Source organism: Eleutherodactylus coqui, chromosome 2 (genome assembly GCF_035609145.1).
Source record: "Eleutherodactylus coqui strain aEleCoq1 chromosome 2, aEleCoq1.hap1, whole genome shotgun sequence".
In the NCBI taxonomy this organism is placed as follows: Eukaryota; Metazoa; Chordata; class Amphibia; order Anura; family Eleutherodactylidae; genus Eleutherodactylus; species Eleutherodactylus coqui.
Window position 1 is genome coordinate 309,768,842 of NC_089838.1, and position 25,478 is coordinate 309,794,319.

A 25,478-nucleotide genomic window follows, 5' to 3' on the forward strand; every position below is an offset into this window, starting at 1 on the left:
AGTTTACACCCAGCAGCTCAGGGAAGATTGAAAATCAATTTAGATATGGAGCCCAAAGAGGGGAAAGTTGGTGAAAAATATAGGATGTAAGACATACAGTATAAGGCTTCCTTCACATGGGTGACACAATATAACCGCTAGAACATGGAAGCGATATCACATCAGTGGTCAGTGTGATATCGCTGCAATTTTGTGGCACCACAAAGTCGCAAGTGGAGCTACAAAGCCGTGAAACTTTGTAGCACCACTTGCAAGGATTTTCGGGGGAGGGCTTGAAATATAAGCTCCACCTCGAAAATAAGACCTACCTAAGAAGCACAGCCTGGCTCCACTGCAATTGCTCCCCAGACCTTGTCCACTGGTCTTCAGCATCTCTTCTGGACGGGGATTGGAAAATCCCCACCTCTAGGAAGCGCTGCCTCTGATTGGCTGAAGAGTCACATCAGTCAGCCAATCAGAGGCAGCGCTTCCTGGAGGCAGGGATTTTTCAATCCCCGGGCAGAAGAGATGCTGAAGACCAGTGCCAGGGACTAGGAAGAAGATGCAGCGTAGCTGAACAGTGCCTTTAGGTGATGTATGTGGGTTTTTTTCTGCAGCCAGGGCTTAGTTTAGGGCTTTGACAGTAAGATTTCCTACAGTCACAGTTGCATTGAACTGCACGAAAATCGCGTTTTGGTGCGATGCAACAGAGAGGAAGGCTCCAAAGGGAAACATGAGCTACAAAACCTCGCAAGTCGCGTGCATATCGCAAAACCCACAAGGTTTTTGCATGCTACAAAACATCGCAAATGTGAAGGAACTCATGGGCTTTTCATACATGCGATTTGTAGCATTGTCGCAGCGAGAGAAAATCATGCGACTTTGTCGCCTGTGTGAACGAGGCCTAAGGCGTTATCCGCATGAACAATTTATTGCGGCTACTTTGTCGCAATAAAACGTCGGCTAAAAATCGCGGCCATCTGAAACATTAGATATCAATGCGTTAGTTCAGATGGGCGAGTTCAGCATAAAATTAGCTGGCCGGAAAAGATAGCACTGATGCTACGGATTCCGACCGCCCGCTTTTACGTGCGGCCGTAAAAGATAGGTCTTGGGTGTGAGCTCCCATAGCCGCAAATGGGAGCTGCCGGCAAAGGGAGGAAGAAGGGGGAAGGGAATTCTGGGCTGCGGTGCACCCGGAACTATGTGAATGGATGAGAAAATGCAACATGTAGCCGAGATGTGGTCGTGGCTCCCTCTCGTTCATTTGATTTTCATCAGCGATGCAGGCGGACGAAAATTGCAGCACCCGTGTGAATGAGCCCTTATGGTCAGATATAGTGCTTATTCTGAAAAGTCACCCGATAGTGCAGGTACGCTTTAAGTCTAGCTGGGAGTAATCCTAACCGCGTCTATTAGTTGTCTTCTGCATTATTGGCTAAAAATACTGTTATCTGCATACTATGCACTAATAAGCTCCCAGTTAAGGGAAAAGTAACATTTTTGCAACTCTAAGTTTACTGATTGGGGTCACATAAATATACACCAACTCCCTGAAGAAGAGCCTAGCTGTCAGACTCCATAACAATACCATTTGAACAGTGTCCCTCATATCAGCCTGAATATCTAATACTTGTCATTTCTAACAGAGATGGAACAGGAAAGTAAGTGCACCCACACAAATGTTCTCAGCACTCGGTAAACAGACTCGGGGCACTCGGTGTCACCAAGGAAAAAATAGCAATTTTAGCTACATTATAATCCATGGATTTCCATGGGGTCGGTCTAATGGGAATTCATTAAGCCCACATTAAATAAATCTGTTAGCTAGGCTTAATTAGCAGAATTACAGATGTCAACCTGGCAATTATAACTGTCTGAAAACATTCCCGTCCTGCAGTGATAAACATGCTGCACCGTGTAATTATGCCGAGTATTTCTATACCTGGCAATGGTGTATGGTGATGCAGAACGTATCTAGATTTCAGCAATACCTTAAAGGGGTTGTCCATTTAGCGGACAGCATTGCCTTTATACCACCAACTGTAGCAAAATAGCAAAAAAAAATTGTATTTACCCCTCCTCTGGTTCAGGGATCAGGTGCGGTAGCTACGACGTCCTCCTGGTGTTTGTTGTGGAAGATGAAGTCACAGGAAGTCACCTGACAGCTACAGCCAATCAGAAGCAGCAGCATGATCACCTGTTCAAAATGTTGGTGCTGCAGCGATCAGGTGACTTCCTGTGACATCATCTTCTATAACAAGCAGAAAGACAATAGCGGCGCTACAGGGCTGGATCCCGGTAGCAGAGGAGGGGTAAGTACTGCTCGTGTTGTACAGTAATTGGACAACCCCTTTAATCAAAAATATTGACCGCAGCCGTAAAGTGTCTCCTGAGAATGATCTTGGAGTCTAAAAGGACCAAGGAGCTCTATGATATCCTCAAAATTCCCCAACCTGAAATTTCAGAATCGTCCTCTAGTTCAGGACTTCCCCGGTCTCATAGTCATGTGCCAAATCTCATTACAGGTGCCAAACCTGATCTTACTGAGCCAAAAAGTGAAGAGGAACCATGCCAACTATGGGCGAGACTAGCCAGATAAATAGGATTCAAGATAGCTAAAGGGGGTTTTCCAATGTTAAAGGTAATTTGTCCTCAAAGAATGACCTGTAGTATTAATCAAGTTTTTATGTTAAAGGGGTTGTCTCGCGCCGAAACGTTTTTTTTTTTTCAATAGGCCCCCTGTTCGGCGCGAGACAAACCCAAAGGATGGGTTAAAAAAAATATATATATATTACTTACCCGAATCCCCGCTCTGCGACGACTTCTTTCTTCCTTCTCCAAGATGGCCGCCGGGATCTTCACCCACGATGCACCGCGGGTCTTCTCCCATGGTGCACCGTGGGCTCTGTGCGGTCCATTGCCGATTCTAGCCTCCTGATTGGCTGGAATCGGCACACATGATGGGGTGGAGCTACGATGACGACGCGGGACCAGCTCTCCGGCACGAGCGGCCCCAGTCCCCAGGCAGAAGACCGGACTGCGCAAGCGCGTCTAAAAACGCCAGAAGACAGCGAATTTAGACGGATCCATGGAGACGGGGACGCCAGCAACGGAGCAGGTAAGTGAATAACTTCTGTATGGCTCATATTTAATGCACGATGTACATTACAAAGTGCATTAATATGGCCATACAGAAGTGTATGACCCCACTTGCTGCTGCGAGACAACCCCTTTAAACATATATTTAGAATTTTTTTTAATTTTCAGTGTCACAATCTATATTTTAGAATATTTTAAATCCTGCAGTTTTCACACGGACCACTAAGCTTAAAGGGGTTTTCCATAGAAAATACTATTGAGGACCTATGCTTAGGATAGGTCATCAATAGTTGATCAGCCAGAGTCCATCGCTCGGAACCCCGACCGATCAGCTAAGTGGGTGCATGCTATGAGCATCACAAATACAGAGAGGTCGGAGCTGAAGCAGCGGAAGCCTCCGCGCCAACATCTGTGTAGCAACTTTGGGCTGCAGGAGGATGGTCTGTCTCCTTGTGCCAACATACAGTTGCCTAACCAAGCAATAATATCCAATCTTCGTAAAAAGATTTAAGCCCCTAGAAGGAGTTGTCCTTTTGCTGCAAAACTTGGCATGCGGTTACATCTTAGGCAGATATGCAAACGATTAGAGTTGTTGTGTGATTAGATCTACGGTAAGTGGTTCCACCCTTGGCCTATAAAAAGGCTCTGGGAGGCGCCTTGTGTGTACTGACCTCTTTATTCACTTATGAAGAGCTTGTTGGCCACTAGACGCCTCTACGACGCAGAGAAGAGATTTCACCCCGTTACCAGAGTCTTAGAGGGGCGCATTATTGGGATGTGAGAAGCTGGATGGTCGTATCGATGAATTGCCCCACCGGCAGTTCTGACCAGACTGTTAGGAGGTTTAGGATCAGTCAATGCGTGAGCGAACGCACACTGGGCTCAGGATGCCCTCAACAGACCACCAGTAAAGAGGAGCGTCTGACAAGCATGAGCAGCTTCAACTGTTTTGTTGTCCGCCATCATTACAGTCCTCTGTGACCATTTCCACGCACTTGGCTGAAGGACATTTGGTCTCACAGCACCCATTACATGCACTGCCTTTGACACCCACCCACTATCACCTCCATTTAAAAGTGGTGTTGCAAAGGACAAAACTGGACTCTTACAGAGTGGAACCGGGTTGACTTCAGTTATGAATCCAGGTTTAGTTTGAGCACTGACGACGGTCATGTTTGCGTCTGGAGACCTCGGGGTGAGCGCCTCAATCCTGCCTTTGTTGTGGAGCGGCACACTGCCCCCTGTTGGTGTGATGGTCTGGGGAGTCATCACACACGACAGTCGGTCACCCCTAGTAGTGGTACGAGGGGCAATGACAGCTCAGCGATATGTTCAGGACATCCTCCAGCCACATGTGTTCCTCTCATGGCGGCTTCCAGCTGGATAATGCTCACCTGCACACACAAGGGTGTAGCAGGAATGCCCACACAACATTGTCACACTTCCACGGCTGCCTAGTATCACATCTTGTATCCAAGCTAGAGGTGGTTGCACAAATACTAGAATCTCCATGCCCACCCGTATCACATCTCGATCCAAGCTATATGTGGTACAACAGGGTACTAGAGCCCCCATGCCAGCCCGTATCACATCTTGTTTCTAAGCTAGAGCTGGTACAGTAGCGTACTGGAGCCTCCATGCCCTCCTGTATCACATCCTGTATCCAAGCTAGAAGTGGTAGAACAGGGTACTAGAATTTCCATGCTTGCCCGTATCACATCTTGTATCCAAGCTAGAGGAGGTACAACAGGGTACAAGAGCCTCCATGTCTGCCTGTATCATATCTTGTATCCAAGTTAGAGGTGGTGCAACAGGGTACTAGAGCCTCCATGCCCACCTGTATCACATTTTGTTTCCAAGCTAGAGGTGGTACAACAGGGTACTAGATCCTCAATGCCCACCTATATCACATCTTGTAACCAAGCTAGAGGTAGTACAACAGGGTACTAGAGCCTCCATGTCTGCCCGTATCACATTTTGTTTCCCAGCTAGAGGTGGTACAACAGAGTACTAGAGCTTCCATGCCTGCCCATATCACATTTTGTTTCCAAGCTAGAGGTGGCAAAACAGGGTACAAGAGCCTTCATGCCCACCGTATCACATCTTGTATACAAGCTAGAGGTGGCACAAGAGGGTACTAGAGCCTCCATGCCTGCCCGTATCACATTTTGTTTCCAAGCTAGAGGTAGTACAACAGGGTACTAGAGCCCCCATGCCCGCCCGTATCACATATTGTTTCCAAGCTAGAGGTGGTACAACAGGGTACTAGATCCTCAATGCCCACCTATATCACATCTTGTAACCAAGCTAGAGGTAGTACAACAGGGTACTAGAGCCTCCATGTCTGCCCGTATCACATTTTGTTTCCAAGCTAGAAGTGACACAACAGGGTACTAGAGCCTCCATGCCTGCCCGTATCACATTTTGTTTCCAAGCTAGAGGTAGTACAACAGGGTACTAGAGCCTCCATGCCTGCCCGTATCACATTTTATTTCCAAGCTAGAGGTAGTACAACAGGGTACTAGAGCCTCCATGCCTGCCCGTATCACATTTTATTTCCAAGCTAGAGGTGGTACAACAGGGTACTAGAGCCTCCATGCCCACCGTATCACATCTTGTATACAAGCTAGAGGTGGCACAACAGGGTACTAGAGCCTCCATGCCCACCCATATCACATTTTGTTTCCAAGCTATAGGTGGTACAACAGGGTATTAGAGCCTTCCTTCTGGAGGTCAGTTTTTGCTCTGATATTGGAATCACTTACTTATATCAATATTACAATCACAGAGAAAGTCTCATTCTGTCCGACAACTTCTTCTAGGTACTTGATTTTTATTTTTACGATGACAGTATTTTCCTTTATAGCTCAGCCAAGAATATTGCCCTTTGGAAATTCCAGCACCTCCAGGGGGCAAAAGAGCAGTAAATTGGATCACTGACTAGTCAAAAAACATCACCTTGTCAGATGAATCCAGATTTCTGTTGTATTGTGCTGATGGGAGGGTCAGAATTTGGCACAAGAAGCACGAATCAATGACCCCTAACTGTCAGTTATTGAGAACATGTCAGCATCTCCATCTAATCTGTGGAAACTCAAATAAGCTTCCTGTCCGCATGGGCCATTATTTCTGCAGAACGATTTCAAAACCAAGTAGAATCTATATCATGATGAACTGCTGCAATTTTACAGAAGGGGGTCTAACACGCTACTAGATAAGTGTCTCTAATTAGGTGGTCATTCAGTGTAGCTTTGCTAGACTTAGAGGTAGACTATGAGCAGTCAATATTTCCCGAGCAATATATGTAATGGGCACTTACTAACCACCTATGACCATGATACTCTTGGGCCAGGTTAACATATTGTATTCAAGCAATTTTTATCTAGTGCCAAACATTCAGTTAAACCCCAAGGTCCGCTGCCTCTGACTTATAGGTTGTGTCCAAATGATCAATTGACCATGTCAAGATGTGCAGCAAATAGGCAAAGGAAAAAGTTTCACGGCATAACTCAAGAACATTTTCTAGAATGTTTCTAAGGCTGTATAACTAAATTACTTGCTTCCGCAATATTTCATGGCATGCAGTGTTGATGGAGCAGTTAGATGTGAGCTCTTTCAAGTCTGCTCACTGTCAAGAGGCTGTGAGAGGTGAGGTTGTTATTGGAGAGTTCATATGCGGCCATCTATATTGTGCATCTGTATTTTGGGGGAAACGCTTTACATTAAGCCACCTATTGCTTGTTCCAATTTAGGCTGAACAGCTCATTTGTCAAGAATAGCATTGAGTACACTTTTTAAAAGTTTGGTTTGGTCGGTTTGCTGAAACTCGGCAAAAAGTTTGGTTCAGTCCTAATTAGCTTGAACAAAATTAACCAACAACCCCTAAAACTGATGTATAACACTGTCTAAGGGCCATCAGGAGGAAGATGAATGAAGAATAAGAAGATGAGGGAGGAAGATGAAGAATCATAGAATCATAGCCTAGTAGAGTTGGAAGGGACCTCCAGGGTCATCTGGTCCAACCCCCTGCTCAGTGCAGGATCACTAAATCATCCCAGACAGATATTTGTCCAGCCTTCGTTTGAATACTTCCATTGAAGGAGATTCCCCACCTCCTGTGGTAACCTGTTCCACTCATTGATCCCCCTCACTGTCTAATATCTAATCTGTGTCTCCTCCCTTTCAGTTTCATCCCATTGCTTCCAGTCTTTCCTTGTACAAATGAGAATAGGGCTGATCCCTCTGCACTGTGACAGCCCTTCAGATATTTGTAGACAGCTATTAAGTCTCCTCTCAGCCGTCTTTTTTGCAAGCTAAACATTCCCAGATCCTTTAACCGTTCCTCATAGGACATGATTTGCAGACCGCTCACCATCTTGGTAACTCTTCTCTGAACTTGCTCCAGTTTGTCTATGTCTTTTTTAAAGTGGGGTGCCGAGAACTAGACACAGTATTCCAGATGAGGTCTGACTAAGGAAGAGTAGAGGGGGATAATGACCTCAGGTGATCTAGACTTTATGCTTCTCTTAGTACATCCCGGAATTGTGTTTGCCTTTTTGGCTGCTGCATCACATTGTTGACTCATGTTCAGTCTATGATCTATTAATATACCCAAGTCTTTTTCACATGTGCTGTTTAGCTCAATTCCTCCCATTCTTTATGTGCTTTTTTCATTTTTCTTGCCCAGATGTAGGACTTTGCATTTCTCCTTGTTAAATACCATTCTGTTAGTCGCTGTCCACTGTTCAAGCTTTTCTAGATCTTTTTGAATACTCTCTCTCTCTTCCCTAGTGTTAGCTATCCCTCCTAGCTTTGTGTTGTCGGCAAATTTGATCAGTTTCCCATCAATTCCCTCCTCCAGAACATTTATAAAAATGTTGAGCAACACTGGGCCCAGGACAGAGCCTTGTGGTCCCCACTTGAAACATCCTTCCACTTGGATGTGCAGCCATTTATGACCACTCTTTGAGTACGATCACTCGGCCAGTTGTGAATCCACCTAACAGCTGCCTTGTTAATCCCATATTTGGTCATTTTTTCAATAAGTATGGTATGAGATTTTAGCCCCCTAATAATTATACTGAGCTATGTTCTTTCAAAAGGAATAGAGCATTACAGTTTTGGACTACCAGAGCTTGCTCTACTTCAAACAACTGTAGCCCCATTTTTATTGGTTAAGAGTCTTGGCTGTAAAATGAAACTAAAAGCTTGTGCCCTGATAGAACAGGAAGTACAGCCGTTTGAAGTCAGAGCAGGAATACTGAATTTATAGCAGTCACTCCAATCTGTGTGCAGAGCAGAGAAGGTAAAGTGGGAGAGGAGCAGGCAGCAGAGAATGACCTGTGATCCTCCTGTCTGCTCCCCTGTCCTAGGGAAGGGATGACACAGACTTGTCTTTATGTTATCACCTCCCATCCTTCTCATCAATCAGAGTTTGCTCTCTAAATGTCACATATGGGGGCTTTTTTTCCAAGAAAATGAGGACTAGCTCATCTAAACACTCCTTTATGCCATTTAATACCGCAGAAACAGCAGTCATTGAAGAAAGCAGCATCTAAGTGGTTATAAAGAAAAAATAAAAAAGTTTTTTTCCCTGACACAACATGTTAAATATTAAAATAAATAAAAGAACAAAAAAAACTACACATAATTGGTCTTGCTATATCCGTAACATAACATAAAATATTATATTATCTATATAACACGGTAAATGTAATTAAAAAGAAAAAGTAAGAAAATGCCAAAATAGCCTCTCTCTTCACTTTGCTTCCCCAAAACACAAAGAAAAACTAATCAAAAAGTCTCTAAATACTGGTAAATGGTATAAATAAAAACTACAAGTCACCCTAAAAAAAAACAAGCCTCATACTGTGCTGTCGACCAAAACATAAATAAGCCATAGACTGAGAATGTGGTAAGACAACATTTTTTTTTCTGGAAATAAAAGTGTTCACATAGTGCAAAAGTAGTAAAACATAATAAAACCCCTATAAATTTGGTGCTCATGTAATCGTTAGAGATGAGCGAGCACCACAGATCAATTGCTGAGCTCTGTTCTTGGCTGCAGCCCCTGTGACGTCCAAAAAAGCAGGCTGGATAGCAGCTGCCAAAAGAAGCTGGAGTGGGGGACCGAGCACCATTGTGGGACACAGCAGGAGTTGGGAGAGGTGAGCATATCATCATTAGTTATTTTAATGCTTGCGGAAGGGATTGTCCAAAGTTTTTACAACTCAGACCACCCCTTCAAAGCTAAAATGATGTAACTAAGGGGATTAAAATTGTGCATTAAGTATATTTACATAAGAAGTGAATTCAAAATCTGCAATAAAAAATTGACACTTTTGGAAGAGTTTTTCCACTTTTAATGTGAATGTTAGGGGTTAAAGTATAATTCTGCTTGTACCCATTCCATATCCTATTACCTTTTCCATCAACTGTCTCAGCTGTCGACTCCGAGGGTCTCTGGAGCAGGTGGTCTGTGCCGGAGCCACCACTGTGCAGATGCATTTGCCGTCAGGGGCTTGCGCTGATGTATAAATTTGCCATCCATCCTCAGGACTGGGAAAGAGGGTCTGGAATGAGAAGAGAATACAATGACTTATGACATTGGAGCTTGGTTCCCTAATGGCAGACTCCATATGAAGATCTCCAACAGCATCCAAGACCCTTTATTTTACAGATCATCTAATCATAGCGATAGCTCACACTGCTATTTTCCCCAGGTACCAATTAGAGGACTGGATAATATGCAAATATTGTAATTAGCAGATGTTGTGACTACTTAAAGGGGTTTTCCATACACAAAATGGAAATTCTCAAGATGCTGAAATCTAGAAAGTACAGCTAAGTAGCAACAACCTGCACCTGTTACCTGCCGCTCCGGACCCTCTTCTTCATCCCGTGCAGCCGCTGATCTGCCGCTGTGTTTACAGGCATCACTTCCACAGTAAACACAGCAAAACACTTCCTGCATGGAGATTGTTTACTGGCCAGCACTGCAGCTCCGCCCCCAGCTCACAGGTCCTACAACTTACTGGCACCAACCTCACTCTCACTGAGAGGGCCAGAGAAAGTCGGCTGAAGGAGACAATACAGCACAGTACTTCCACCCTTGTACTCCCATCATGCACTGCTCACAGAATGTTGCAGGCTATGGACAGGGGAAGAGGTAGAAAATACGAAAAGGATGCCCAGAATACCCCTTTAAATGCAATTGATTCACTGGGGTCAAGAATTACATTGTAGTAGATCAAGAGAGAATTTACTAATCTCTAGCGGCTCTTCTCCTCTCCATGAGGCTTCTCAGCCGTAGGGCTCATTCACACTAACGTAGACGATTTTTGATAAGCCGTGTCATGGCTACAGCATGACTGAAAATCACATGAACGGGCGCACAAATCTCCCGTTCGTGTGCCCATTCAGATGGCCGGGGTGCGGCAAGTATACGCCGAACGCAGCATACCATCGGGCTGGGGGAGAAAGTTTAGCTCCACTAATCTGCCTTCCCCTTTCCACCATCTCTCGGCAAGGGTAAGAGGCGGGAGCTTAGCAATTGGCTCCCGTCTTGCCCCCCCTCGCATTCCAAACAGTCGGCAAGGGGCGGAGAAAAGGAAGGAAGGGGGTGGGAGTTTAGCAGACTTGGCTCGCTGGGCGCTTTTACGCTGCGGGAATATGCCCAACTGCAGTGATGCATTGTAAACCAATGTATCAGATGGGCAGCGCATATCGGCCGGCTGTGAAAGCGTGGCTGAAATACGATCATGTGAAAGAACCCTTACATGCAAGTTGGAGTTGTATGCATGTGAAATGGAAACAGCACCACTCTTGCCCATGGACTGTTTTTGTTATTGCAGCTCAGCCCCGGCCAGGTGAATGGCATGATCTACAATAGTACAATGAGCCACAAGAGAAGAGTGCTGCTGTTTCTGGATCAAAGTCGCAATGTTTTTCTAATCTTAGACAACCCTATTAATTATTTGAGCTGCAGCAGATTATTGGGTTGCAGTGAGGATATATAGTCAACAAATATGTAACTATAAAGTGTATATCCATCTGTATTATACCCCAGAGCTGCACTCACTATTCTGCTGGTGGAGTCACTGTGTACATACATTACTTATCCTGTACTGATCCTGAGTTACATCCTGTATTATACACCAGAGCTGCACTCACTATTCTGCTGGTGGAGTCACTGTGTACATACATTACTTATCCTGTACTGATCCTGAGTTACATCCTGTATTATACCCCAGAGCTGCACTCACTATTCTGCTGGTGGAGTCACTGTATACATACATTCCTTATCCTGTACTGATCCTGAGTTACATCCTGTATTATACACCAGAGCTGCACTCACTATTCTGCTGGTGGAGTCACTGTGTACATACATTACTTATCCTGTACTGATCCCGAGTTACATCCTGTATTATACCCCAGAGCTGCACTCACTATTCTGCTAGTGGAGTCACTGTATACATACATTACTTATCCTGTACTGATCCTGAGTTACATCCTGTATTATACCCCAGAGCTACACTCACTATTCTGCTGGTGGAGTCACTGTGTACATACATTACTTATCCTGTACTGATCCTGAGTTACATCCTGTATTATACTCCAGAGCTGCACTCACTATTCTGCTGGTGGAGTCACTGAATACATACATTACTTATCCTGTACTACTCCTGAGTTACATCCTGTATTATACTTCAGAGCTGCGCTCACTATACTGCTGGTGGAGTCACTGTGTACATACCTTACTTATCCTGTACAGATCCTGAGTTACATCCTGTATTATACTCCAGAGCTGCACTCACTATTCTGCTGGTGGAGTCACTGTGTACATACATTACTTATCCTGTACAGATCCTGAGTTACATCGTGTATTATACTCCAGAGGTGCACTCACTATTCTGCTGGTGGAGTTACTGCGCACATATATTGCATCACATACCTTGTATTGATCCTGCGATGCATCCTGTATTATACTGCAGAGCTGCAGTAAAAATTCTAGGTGGCTTCAGAGCTGAACTCTCATCATTTCATGTTGTCTAAATGTCTGCACAGTGCTTGCTCTATTGAGCTGCATTCTTAGTAGTGTATCCTTAAGGGGTGTATCTATAGGGGGTGTAGGGGTAGCAGTTGCTACCGGGCCCTGGAGCATTGGGGGCCCCAAAGACGCCTCCATCACATAAGAAGACACTGGTGTTATAAACAGCACATGGTAGGTAGGGAGCCTTGTTACAAATTTTGCATCGGGGCTAAGCTTCTAATTACGCCTCTGTTATACCAGGCAGAGTAAAGTATCTGATGTAGAAAAAAATAGCTGCCTCACTGCACTATGGGAGCTCCGCTTACTTATTAGAGATATGTCTATCAAGATGCTTATTGACTATTTGTCATGTTGAGAGGCAGAATTATGAATGCAGCTCTGGAGTGTACATCAGGCCATAATACAGGATCAATCCATCATAAGTAATGTATTTGCAAAGAGGCTCAACTGTTTTTGCTGACTTCTTCCTCACATCTGATACAGAATGGTTTCACAGTGACCCTGGAAATGTGAGGACATCTTTGCATTGAACGGGAGCCGGATGTTCCTCTCGTTGTTTGGCAACTAAACTTTTACATTGAAGCACATGCTCAGCATCTCAGTCAAGATCCATATTCTACTATGCTCACATTAATACTATTCTCAGTATTGCTTATGGGCCATGGCCTCTCCCCTCGAACCCCCAATTCAATGACAGTAACTGAGATGTCTCAACTCTTGCAGCACTGCCTATTCTCGGCAAAGGTAGGCTGAGGGCCAAATAGATTTTGATCCCATACAGTCAATGCAGCCCCGAGTCAGATCGGCTTCTCCTGTGATGTAGCTCGACTGATTACTTTTGACACCGCTATCGATTAACGGCCTGTCTCACAATAAATGACAAGACTATGACTGCATACTAATCCTTGCCTGCAGGCCATATATCTGCCAGCGGTGACCTCTTCATCTATTGTGGGATATAAGAGTTTCCTAAACTGTTTGTAAGGAAGTTGTCTGGCTCAACAACCTCTGTTAGGAAATATCAATATACAGTCAGATCTCTCGGTCTAGAGGACCTGACATACCAACACACTTAAAGAAAAAAAATGTAATACTTCATTTTGCCTGTGGGGGCACTGCAGGGGAATTAAACACTCACTGCCAGATTATTATTAGATCTTTGTATTTTAATCATTTGTGAAAGGGGGACAACCGCTTTGAAGTACTCGTCCAGAGAGGTGGTCATCCATATCCGGACTTGTGGTGTCTGAACCTCCACTTGCAGCCCAATTTATGCATTGAATAATGTGGTATGGATCCTTTCTGTGCCCCTCGCATCATCACAGTGGGCTGGATAGTCGGCTAGTCTTAAAGGCATATTCCCATCTCAAGAATCCTATTTTAATGTGTTTGAAACTGCAAAACAATGCCTTCACCCGTAGGATGTTTTTTTCCACGTTCTCCAGATATTGGAGCCATTGATTCCTCTGCCCTCTGGAGTGGTTACTTAGGCCGGTTTACACGGGCGAGAAAATCGCACGATTTTCGCTCAATATCAAAGTGAGTGAAAATGCAGAATTATGAAACCAATGAGTTGCTTGAGCCGCTGACTGGACTTTTTATTGCACTATTAGTTATGTTAAAAAATCACAGCATGTTCTATCTTTTTGCGATATCGCCCATTGCCTTCATTGGGGCCGGTGACATCAGCACTGGCCCATTGAAAGCAAAGGGAGAACTCAGCGATCCTTTGCCGTCGGATGTAACAGCCACGACGGAGGATTCCTTTGAGCAGCGACGAGGGGTATCCCTTGAGCAGCGGCTGGAGGAATCCCTTGAGCAGCGGCTGAGGCAATCTTTTGAGCAGTGGCTGGGGGAATCCATTGAGCTGTGGCTGGGGGAATCCATTGATCCACTCTGGGATGAAGGGATTCCTCACGGGGATGAAGGGTTTCCCCATAGTGATGCGAGTCTGTTTTCACATGAAAATGCCTCACATCCACAGGGCTTTCACATGGTGGAAAGTACGATATGAGCTCATGAATCACGGCCCGATATCGCCCTTGCCCATGTGAAACTAGCCTATAGTGAATGCAGCAGCAGCACACCCATGCAGCCTTCATTTCCTTCACTTGGGGACCAACTAGACCCCAGTTCTCATGGGTTCCAGTGGTAGTATCCCTATTCATCATAAAGGTATCCGCTATCCTGAGGATAGGGAATAACATTATAACTTGGATTAGTGGGGATCCCAGCGGTTGGACCCCCACTGATCATGAAGGGATGACTTTATAACTCGGCACAACACCTTTAAGCTTTGTTCCTATTTTAGCTTGCACGCTCCTCTAGGCGCAGTCACCTTCATCTTCTAAGTCTTTTGTATGTAATTTATCTGCAGTGTCATCGTTTATCTGCTTTATTTCTGCTCCATAAAATAAAAATTGTAAATTGTCCAAAATAGTCGAAAACACTAAACATTTGGTTTACCCAACTATGAATTTCATCCATCAGCGACATTTTATTTGAGGGCGATTTGTGAGAACTATCCCCCTAATATATAATGAATCTAAAAGGTACGATCTGAATGCCTGATAAAGGAAAGGACAATTAATAGTGCGACGTTCCTATGATTTAGTGAAGAGTGGAAACAAAATCCTTTGAAGAGGGCTGCCGCAAAATATCTAGAGGTTTTTGTTCTTGTACCAAATTTTTTAAATATCACTAAAATTCATCTCCAATAAAAAATGAAATGACTTTGGGAATGTTCTTGATTAAAATTATCCTACCGTTTTGTGTATACAGCTCTTATGCAAAGTTACGAGTCACCAAAATTACAGAGTACAGGAAGCAGTTAAAAGTGAGTAACACGTAATTAAAGAATCAGAATACACATGCAATGGTAAAAACAATTAAATGGACTTTTTGGAATTAGCAGGTTTTCCGCACTGATTACTTATAGAATGTAGTTTGATTGTTGTCACAGTTATAGACAAACATAATCTAAGTAATAACACACCGCCAGTTGTGCTGTTCGTGTCATTTAATGAGCAAAGCTCACACGGGCATGCAAAGCCGCACAAAAAAAAATCGAAGCTAACTGTGCTAAAAACCGCGTAAACCGGCATTATTTCCGTGCAGAAGTCCCAAGCATAATCAGCGCGGAAATAATGGATTTGCATGATCGGGAGCAGCGTGTTGCTTAAAAAAAAATCACTGCTGCTTCGGGAGGAGAAAGAGATGAACCTCCTCAGGGCTTCGGGATCTCACCATAGCGGGGAGAGAGAGAGCAGGGATAAAGGGGATCCCCGAGGGATTCCTACATAGTAAAGAGAGAGAAAGAAGGGGTAAGGGCTTGAAGGGTAAGGCTAGAGGATGTTTCCCTTTAGCCCCACCCTCTCTCCCGCTGCTTTCCAGGAAGCCCTAGCCTCGCTCTCTCTCTCCCCACTACGAGGAATACCTTGTTTACCTTGCTACAGGGAATTCCTGATTCTCCACTGATAAATAATTCCTATAAGCGATGGAAGAATGCTGCTGTTCAAAGTTCGGAGTTCAGAGTTCGGAGACCGCTGAACATCAAGTTTAAATTGTCCCACTATTAAACTCTTGTTAGTCACTGCTGAGAAGAGGGGAAGCCCCGGGGCAATGAAGGGAACCGCCAGGGAGTCCCCTCATCCCCACGGGGGCTAACAGGAGCTTACAGCAGGACATTTAAAATAAGCTTCTGGGTTTAGTGGCGCAGCAGCACTCCCTCCCCCCTTATCTCCCTTCCTCTCTTATTCCGATTGCTATCCAGCTCCCCTCTCTTGTTATCCCCTCCCATAGTATTCTCCTGCACATCACCCACCAAAGATAGGTCAGGTCCTATTTTTGCACACAGCAGGGAATTTCATTTGCTGAAATTTCAGTCGCTCGTGTCCTATTTCTTTAGGTGCATGTTTTGGCACAGCTAAAATTACTTCGCTGGAACGTTTCCATAGGAAACCATTGGCTCTAATAGTCGCATGTAAGTTAGCTGCGCAAATTTCCCTGTTTGAACGAACCCTGAGTAAGGATCCAGAGTGCGAGGAAAATAGTAAGTGAAGCTCTGCGTTAATGATTTCTCAAGAGCTAACTGGAAAAATCTGTTTCAATTAGGAAGAAGAAACTGGAAGTGAGAATTTTACTGATGCTTTGCTCATTAAATGAAGGCACACAAAGCCTGGTTACTGACAAATCTGCTCTTCTTAAGAAAAATTGGTTAGTCCGAAGCATGCCTCGATCCAAATAACTTAGAGAAGACCTCAGAATATGTGTTTTAGACATGTATGAAGCTGGGGAGGGCTACAAAAATAATGCTAAACACCTGGGTGTACATCGATCCACTGTTAGAAAAATCTACTAATGAAGAAAACCTAGAACTATTCTACTCTCTCTAGGATTGGGTGTCCTTTTAGGATCTCTCCAAGAGCACAACAGACAGTCCTGAAAGAGTTGCGAAAGAAGCCAAGCTGAACAGAAAAGAAAACCCTACAGAAGACTCTACAAACTGCAAAGACCTCTGTTAATGTGTCCACTATTAGAGAAATACTGAAATGAAGGATGTTCATGGAAGGACACCATAATCATCGCTTTTAATTCCCAGTCATTGTAACAAAGCTTATATAGAAAGTCTGACTTTGACTTGAAGGAATGCTACCTTTCAATAGGTGGGACTGTGGAGGATTTATTCCATCTCCCTTATTTGGACACCATAATGGGACACTGCAAGTAACCTCAAGCTGGAGAGATGTTTGATGACCAAAAAGCATACAAGTAAATCGAGTAAATAATGACTGAAAAAGAAGATTTGTGTTTAGGAATAACTAAGTCAGAGTGCTGACCATAACCCTATCAAGACATTGTAGTATGACCTGAAGAGAACTGTACACACAAGGCATCCCAGAAATATTGATGAACTGCAACATACTTGCACGGAGGAATAGTCCAAAATTCCTCTTCAACGTTAAATAATTCCTGCTTGCAGCTACAGGAAACATTTGGTGGAGGTGATTGCAGCTGAAGGGGGAACTACAGGTTATTAAATTCAAGGGTTCACTTACTTCCTGCACTGTGGATGTTACTCAGTGTGCTTAGTAAATGACATGAATGGTACTGTGTGTTGTTAGTTACATTGTATGTTTCTATAACTGTGACTTAGATAGTCACACCACTTTTTATCAGTCAGAAAATATATGCAGAAATCTCGGTAATTCCAAAGGGTTCACTTACTTTTCTTGCAACTGTAGTTTGTTTGCAATAAATAACCATGGAGACAAATAGCTTTGCGTAGTTCTGCTTCGTGAATTTTCACATGGTTTCTGGTTCATAAACGACTCCTAATGCACCATTAGTGCCATATTTATGCCAAGGTCTACTTCACACCGTCTGGCCCACATCACTCACATCAGCTCCCGGCATCACTGAAGCGAGGCATTGTTACCAGCTGACGCATTATTCGCTGTACTACGCCTTTAAAGTTTCTTGTTAACAGTAAAAAGAGGGCACTTTATGGAAATAAATATCAATATTCAAGTCCCCGAAGAACAGCGCAATTTTTAAAGCGGCATGTATCGGAAAATTGGACATGGTAGGATGTTATTACATTGGAGATCAAACGTTCCCTTTCTGCAAATGTCCATTAGACGAGCCAAAGACAAAAATGTGGGTTCCTGCAGACTTGAGAGCAGACACTTATTGACTTGTTAATTTAATTGTTTTCCCCAGAGTCGCTGGTTGCATGAATACAAAACGGAAAAAAAAAGGCAACCGAGAGAGAGGGAATGGAAAAGGGTGTAGATAAAAGAGTGCGAAGAGTTCAGTGAGATCATCCTATACGATTACAGGGAATGTCTCGTGTGCAGGAAGTTGTGTGCTCTATGGCAGTGGAAATGAGTGGTAACATAGTAACATAGTTCGTAAGGCTGAATGAAGACAATGTCCATCTAGTCCAGCCTGTCTAGCCTCCTGTTTTGTTGATCCAGAGGAAGGCGAAAAACCCCAAGAGCAGAAGCCAATTAGCCCTTTTGGGGAAAAAATTCCTTCCCGACTCCCTAATGGCAATCAGACTGTTCCCTGGATCAAGCCCTAATAGTTCCTACCTGCCTGTATACCCGGATTAAGGGGTATACTGGGCATCTACTATTGATGACCTCTCCTCAGAATAGGTTATCAATAGTTAATCAGCAGGGGTCTCCCACTCGAGATCCCCGCCAATCAGCTGATTCTCCAGCTCACTGTCAGTGCTTACTCTCCCCCTCTCCCGGCTCATAGGCACTTGCAGCTATGACTACTAAGCCCCACCCTCTCCCCTCCCATTGGACCCTTGACTGGGAGGGGTAAATAGGGAGCTATAGGAATTTGGTCCCTGTCCCCTGCATAGAGGTCCTATAGTCTCGAACATTTCTATCAATGTATCTAAGCAGTGATCGGTACTGCAGCCAGTGGAGGAGGAAGTGCTGGGACTCTGAGATCTGGGTGCAATCATCCAAAGGCATCACAGAGTGAGTTAAACAAGGAAATAGGAACTACAACAGAGAGAACTGAGGTATTGCTGGAGGTCAGTGAACCTCAGAATTGAAGGGACCTTACTGAGAGATCCAGAAACAGTTTTTGCACAAGGTGCTACACAACCGGAACGGAAACAGGAAGGACATTTTAGGGGATGTCTACTTCAGATCGTAAGTGAGGTCAGCCTCATTAAAAACCAAACCAGAGTGACCACTAGGAGTGACTTTTTAGAGACTAAGCAGGCATGCTGAGAGTATAGCAAGATAAACACCATTCGTAAGGACGTTAACAATTGCAAAGTGTGAACACGTAGCAGAAGAACTGCAATTGTGACATTCTCTGTGATCCACCCAGGGAATACTAGACATTACTGTTGTAGACTTTGCAGGCTTTACAAATCTGCAGCTTGCGGAGGGAGTTATTGTTATTTCTTGCTGTGTGCAGAACGCAGCGGTCCTTATCTCTGGGAACTGCACTGAGAGTTCACTGTATTCTTACTGCTGTGTGCTACTAATGTCATAAGCATCTTAGGCGAAGTGTTACTTATTGGCATTTCCAGTCAGCTTAATCACCATCGCTGGATTGCGGGCTTCTCGTTACCTGAAAACACTCGCTGCTCAGCGCTTTCCAATCCACTGTCTGACGTCTGAAGACATTCTGATTGAAGGCTGTACAGCTTCGACGTCGGAAGACGTCCAGCAGGGTATTCTTACTGTATATTACTGCCCACTCTGTTGTCGGGGGCATCTCCAGCATGTCCCATACCGCAGTACTGGCTCTAGCCAGCAGATGGCGGCATTGTAAAATGGCAGAAAGAGGAAGCCCCCTAGGAAACCCTGAATTCAAAATTGGATTGCAAAGGGTAAAATGCCGGAAAAACCCTTTAACCTCTTAAGGACACTGTCTTTTTTTTGGACTTTTCCTCCTCACTTTCGAAAAGTCGTAACTTCTTTATTTTCTGTAGCAACATGAGGGCGTGTTTTTGCGAGGTGATTGTATTTTTCAATGGTATTATTTAATGCACCTTAGGGCTTATTTACACAAGCGTATATCGAATGGCGTTTTCACGGCCGGCCGATATATGTTTCCATCTGAGCAGTCCCCCCTTCCATCCCCCTCACCGGTTCTGTTTCTCTCCTCCACTCCGAGTTGTTTGCATTGGGAATGGGTGGGACGGGGCGGAGTTTAGCTCCATCCCCTTCCATTGTGAACGCTGAAGTGGAGGAAAGAGACAGAGAGCCAGTAAGGGGGAGGGAAGGCGGGACTGCTCAGATGGAAGCGTATATCAGCCAGCCATGAAAATGCCGGCCGATATACACTCGTGTAAATAAGCCCTTATAATGTACTGAAAAAGTTTTAAACATTTTTAAGTGGAGTGAAATGGAAAAAAAACTGTAATTCTGCCATTTTTTTTTTTTTTTCAGCGTACACATTGTGACATGATAGTTTTATTCTGTGGGTCAGTACGATTACTACGATATCAAACTTACATATTTGTTTCCTTTGCTGTACTGCTTTAAATTAAAATATATTTGGAAAAAAAAAAATACAATTATTTTCTGCCGCCACCTTCTGACAGCCATAACACTTTATATTCCCAACGACCAGAGGCGTAACTTGAGGCTTCTGGGCCCCGGTACAAAACCTGTAACCGGGCCCCCAACTATAATGCTTCACTCATAGTACTGGGTTCCCTATATGGAGAAGAGAGGCCTTATGGGCCCCCTAAGGCTCCTGGGCCCGGGTGCAACCGCATCCCCTGCACCCCCTATAGTTACGCCCCTGCCACCGACATACTTTTGTTAGGGCTCATTCTTAGCAGGCTGTCCTGTAGTTTTAAAAAGTTCCATATTAGAGTTTATGCGCCTTTTTTATCTGTTTTTCTTACATATTTTCTTGGAGATGGGGGGGGGGTGATCAAAAATGTGCAATTGTGGCGTTATTTTTTTTCTGACAACGTTCACCATGTAGCATAAATAATGTGTGACTGATAGATCAGACTTTTGTGGACGTGGCGATACCAAATATGCTTTTATTTTTATTATTGATAGGGGGGGGGGAGGGTTAAACTTTTGCTTTCTTTATTTTTTCCCAATAATTAAAAAAACGTTTTTCTAACTTAGTTTTAAATGTTTATTTAGTCCACATAGGGGACTTGAACTTGCAACTGTTAAATCGCTCATAAAGTATTATATAATATCACAGTATTACATTATACCACATTTTGACAGGCAGTCTATTAAGACATTTATTCATGGCAGCCTTTGAGGCTTTCAGAAGGCCCCCAGTTGCTATGACAACCAAATGGCACCCCACAATTGCATTGCAGGGCAGGGGCATTTGGAGGGGAGGGGCATTTGGAGCTCCCGAACAATAATTGGGGTATTTAGTTGCCACTGCCAGAATTCACATCAGCATTTTGTGATACGGATATCACGGCTGCTGCAGGCGGGTGACAGCTGTCGTAGACAGCCAACACCCTCCTTGTATGGAGCGGTGCCCAGCACACCCAGGACGTATATGTACACCTTGTGCCATTAAATGATGTTATCCTCTCTACAGGGGCTTCACACACCCGTCTGACTGAGGGGTCAGGCTTAGTGTAGGCATCCTGGTCACTAGTGCTGCAGCGGTACACAAGGCACCTCGGCGGTGAAGCATATTCATAGACCCCCATCGTCATGGTCTTCCTCAAACCTTACTAAGTACTTGGAACAGTAACAAGACCAAGCGGTCTTTATAAGGCAGGTGGCAGTGTGGACGGTCTCTATAAGACAGGTGGTGGTGCAGATGGTCTCTATAAGGCAGGTGGTGATGCAGATGGTCTCTATAAGGCAGGTGGTGGTGCAGGCTGTCTCTATAATGCAGGCTGTGGTGCAGGCGGTCTCTATAAGGCAGGTGGAGTGCAAGCAGTCTCTATAAGACAGATGGTGGTGCAGGCGGTCTCTATAAGGCAGGCGGTGGTGCAGGCAGTCTCTATAAGGCAGGTGGCAGTGTGGACGGCCTCTATAAGGCAGGCGGCGGTGCAGGCGGTCTCTATAAGACAGGTGGTGGTGCAGGCGGTCCCTATAAGGCAGGTGGCAGTGTGGACGGTCTCTATAAGGCAGGTGGTGGTGCAGGCGGTCCCTATAAGGCAGGTGGCAGTGTGGACGGTCTCTATAAGGCAGGTGGTGGTGCAGGCAGTCTCTATAAGGCAGGTGGCAGTGTGGACGGTCTCTATAAGGCAGGCGGCGGTGCAGGCGGTCTCTATAAGACAGGTGGTGGTGCAGGCGGTCCCTATAAGGCAGGCGGTGGTGCAGATGGTCCCTATAAGGCAGGCGGCAGTGCAGGCAGTCTCTACAAGGCAGACGGTGCAGACGGGCTCTTTAAGTCAGGTGGCGGTACAAGCGGTCTCTATAATGCAAGCTGTGGTGCAGGCGGTCTCTATAAGGCAGGCGGAGGTGCAAGCAGTGTCTATAAGACAGATGGTGGTGCAGGCGGTCTCTATAAGGCAGGCGGCGGTGCAGGCGGTCTCTATTAGACAGGCAGCGGGGCAGGCGGTGGTACAAGCAGTCTCTATAAGACAGATGGCGGTGCAGGCGGTCTCTATAAGGCAGGCAGCGGGGCAGGCGGTCTCTATAAGACAAGCGGAGGTGCAGGCGGTCTCTATTAGACAGGCAGCGGGGCAGGCGGCGGTACAAGCGGTCTCTGGTTGGTGGCAGCAGTGTGTAGCACGATCTGCTCGGCTGGCCCGCACGGCACTCCAGAGGGTCTACAACACTTTGTCACTACAAGACCCCGAGCTTCTTACTTCTCCATGGACGGAGCCTAGTGGGCTTATTCTGCATGACGAGATGCAGTTTGTGAAGCCACCACAGATTACGTTTTGATCACCTTAATTGTGTTTTTGAGGGGGTGAAATTATTTTTGTCCATATTTTCATTTCCTAACAGCCTTTCGTCAGGTGGGAAGATTTTTTTCTGTGAAGTGGATTCTTTTGACTAATTTGTTTTATTTTTTTTTTATGTCTCTGCGTTCCTCTGTTAACATCATACAGGGCGCAATCAACATTGGAGATCTTTGTAATCCCCACTTGTTGCAGCAAGACCCTGGTCGTCAGCAGCTGAGGGGTGTTTCATGATGTTCTGCAGCAGCTGAAATGTGTGGTACAACATTTTACAGCATCTGAGGCGTGTACTATGATGTTCTGCAGCAGCTGAAGCGTGTATTATGATGTTTGGATGGTGTGAGTTTGACTCCTAAACCTCCATATCCCATACATATATAGTGCTTTGCGGGAGCCCCTTCAGTCCCATGACGTATCTCATGGGGTGGGCTTGAACCCTTTAGTGACCAGCCTCATTAACATACTTGTATGGGAGCTCTTTTTTTAGGGATGAGTTGTATATATTAATGGCACCACTTTGGGGTTCTCATATAATGTGCTGGGGGGGGGGGGGGGGGGGGGTGGAAGATTCTGCCATTGTTTCCGGGTTTTGTTTTTACAGCGTTCACCATGATGACTTTCTTTTCCGGATCAGATCTCTCTTCTTCACTATCCCAAAAGTACAAACAAAATATGTTCTGCAAGACTAGATAATCAAGTGACAACCCGCTGGCAAGTCGCAGTCCGCCCGTGCCGACCCTCTCAGCGATTCAATCATTTTAACCAAAAAGTAGAGCGTCACTCGAGGAACCCCTCGAAGGAAACAGACAATTACGGCCAATTTTAGCATTCGGCAACCATTCCCTTTACAAATGGCTCCAGCTCGCAGCCGGAGAGTTAAGACCACGGAACATCCAAGTTGCAAAGCTCATCTAAAAGTCTCCTTGTGATTTACAGGGCCCTCCTTATGTGTAACCCAACCAGCTGGGGCATTCGCAGAGATCCATCTTCTAAACAGCCGTGTTCTGCACGCACTAAAACCGTGCCGCGAGCGAAGTGCTGAGTGCGCAGTCTTCCCTCTCTCACATCCATTAGCAGGATTGGAAAACAAGAGGGAGTCGGGCAAGAAGAGAGCAAGTTAACAAGAATTACAAGGAATGACGCCCGGATTACACATCGCTCATCTCACCGTCTTGTTTACATTTTTCAACGCGCATTTTATGCAGAACGAAGAGACGAGAATGGAGACTGCCCAAAGACGCGTCTTTAAATATTGAGTAAGCCAAACACTGCGATGATAACTATATGGAGATGAGCGGAGCCGCAGACCGTAGGTGACGCTTATCTAATGCAGCGGCCCAACGGCTGTCACATATCGTTACTTGCTCCTACCATACCATAGATATGTAGCACTACATCTCGCTTTAGAAAAAAAAGAAGTTCTGCAGCAGCTGTTGAATGCATTATACAGCTCCGGGTCCCAGCCGCTGCAGAATATTCTCCCAGACAGTTTGGCATCTTTAGAATGTCATAATACACCCCCAGCTGCTGCAGAACATCATAATACACACATGAGCTGCTGCAGAACACCATAAAACAACTCTGCTGCTGCAGAGCATCTTAATACAAATACCCCACCTGCTGCACAATATCATAATACACTCCTGAGCTGCTGCAGAACATCATAAAAGACACCTTAACTACTGCAGAACATTTTAATACACATCTTAGCTGCTGTGGAACATCATGAAAACACCTTTGCTGCTGCAGAACATCTTAATACAAATACCCCAGCTGCTGTAGTATAGCATAATAGATACCCGAGCTGCTGCAGAACATCATAAAAGACACCTCAACTGCTGCAGGACATTTTAATACACATCGTAGCTGCTGTGGAACATCATAAAAGACACCTGGGCTGCGGCAGAACATCATAAAAGACACCTGGGCTGCGGCAGAACATCATAAAAGACACCTGAGCTGCTGCAGAACATCATAATACACACCTAAACTGCTGCAGAACATCATAAAACACATCTGAATTTCTGCAGAACATCAAAATGCGCACCTCAATTGCAGTACAAAATCATAGTACACCTCTCAGCTGCTGCAGAACATCATGTTAAACACTCCCCAAATACTGCAGCCCTCCCTTCTGGAAAGAATAAAGCTGTTTTATATCTGGATAGGATGCTTTACTGATCATTCTTCAGAAAGAGGTTCTGTAGCAGCTGAGGCATTATAAGGAATAGTGTGGCCACCACTATAAATGATAAGTATATCCGGAGTCCTGTGACTTGTAGAGACGCCTGTAGCCTCCTGCCTTAATCTGGCCACAGACCTCCTTGGGGACTGCTCCTTTTCTCATAAGGATATCTGGCAGGGCTTAATAGGCAGCATGTATCGTAGCCATGAGAGCCTTCACTAGGCCCTGTGCTGCCATGCCAGCCCATCAGCACCCCATGATTATGACTCGGTGTAGGCTAAAGATACGCCAGAGGGGCCCCAGTTCTCTTAGCTACCTGCTTAGATGCTACAGTAGTAGAGGAAGAGGGTTCGCCTCCCGAGCTCAGGCCGTATATCCCCCACAGTGTTTCTATACGTATCGCGGTCATGAAAAGGTTAATGCTCCCAGCTGTACGCGGTATTAAGGCGTTCACATAAAACAAATCATGTTATCCAGCAACTTGCTGACAGTTTCCCAGAAGCAGCTCATTCTTTTACATAGAAATATATATATATATATATCACAGACGCTGGATTTTATATTTTATGCCCATATAGTCAGTGTTTATCAAAGATGGCGCTTTCCTTAGAAAGAACTAAGTCCAAGGGCCGAGGTAATGCTTCTGCTTGTGGAGAGCACAATAGGCGATACAATGCTTCCTGGGAAAAAAGCTATGCAAATGAGTGATGGAATAAATCCTCCACAGGGCAGCTGTCTTCCAATAGGTGGCGCTGTGGAGGATTATTCTA

The 25,478-nt window shown here is 45.0% G+C and overlaps 1 protein-coding gene across 2 annotated transcripts in view; it reads right to left on the reverse strand.

Annotated features, from left to right (window-relative positions):
* OLFM2 (olfactomedin 2) overlaps nucleotides 1-25,478 on the reverse strand; it is a 309,661-nt gene that overhangs the window by 104,427 nt on the left and 179,756 nt on the right. For both annotated transcript variants that reach the window (XM_066593533.1, XM_066593532.1), the window contains exon 2: nucleotides 9,504-9,653. In XM_066593533.1, coding sequence (XP_066449630.1) covers nucleotides 9,504-9,653 — 150 coding nt within the window. The remainder of the gene's footprint in view (nucleotides 1-9,503; nucleotides 9,654-25,478) is intronic.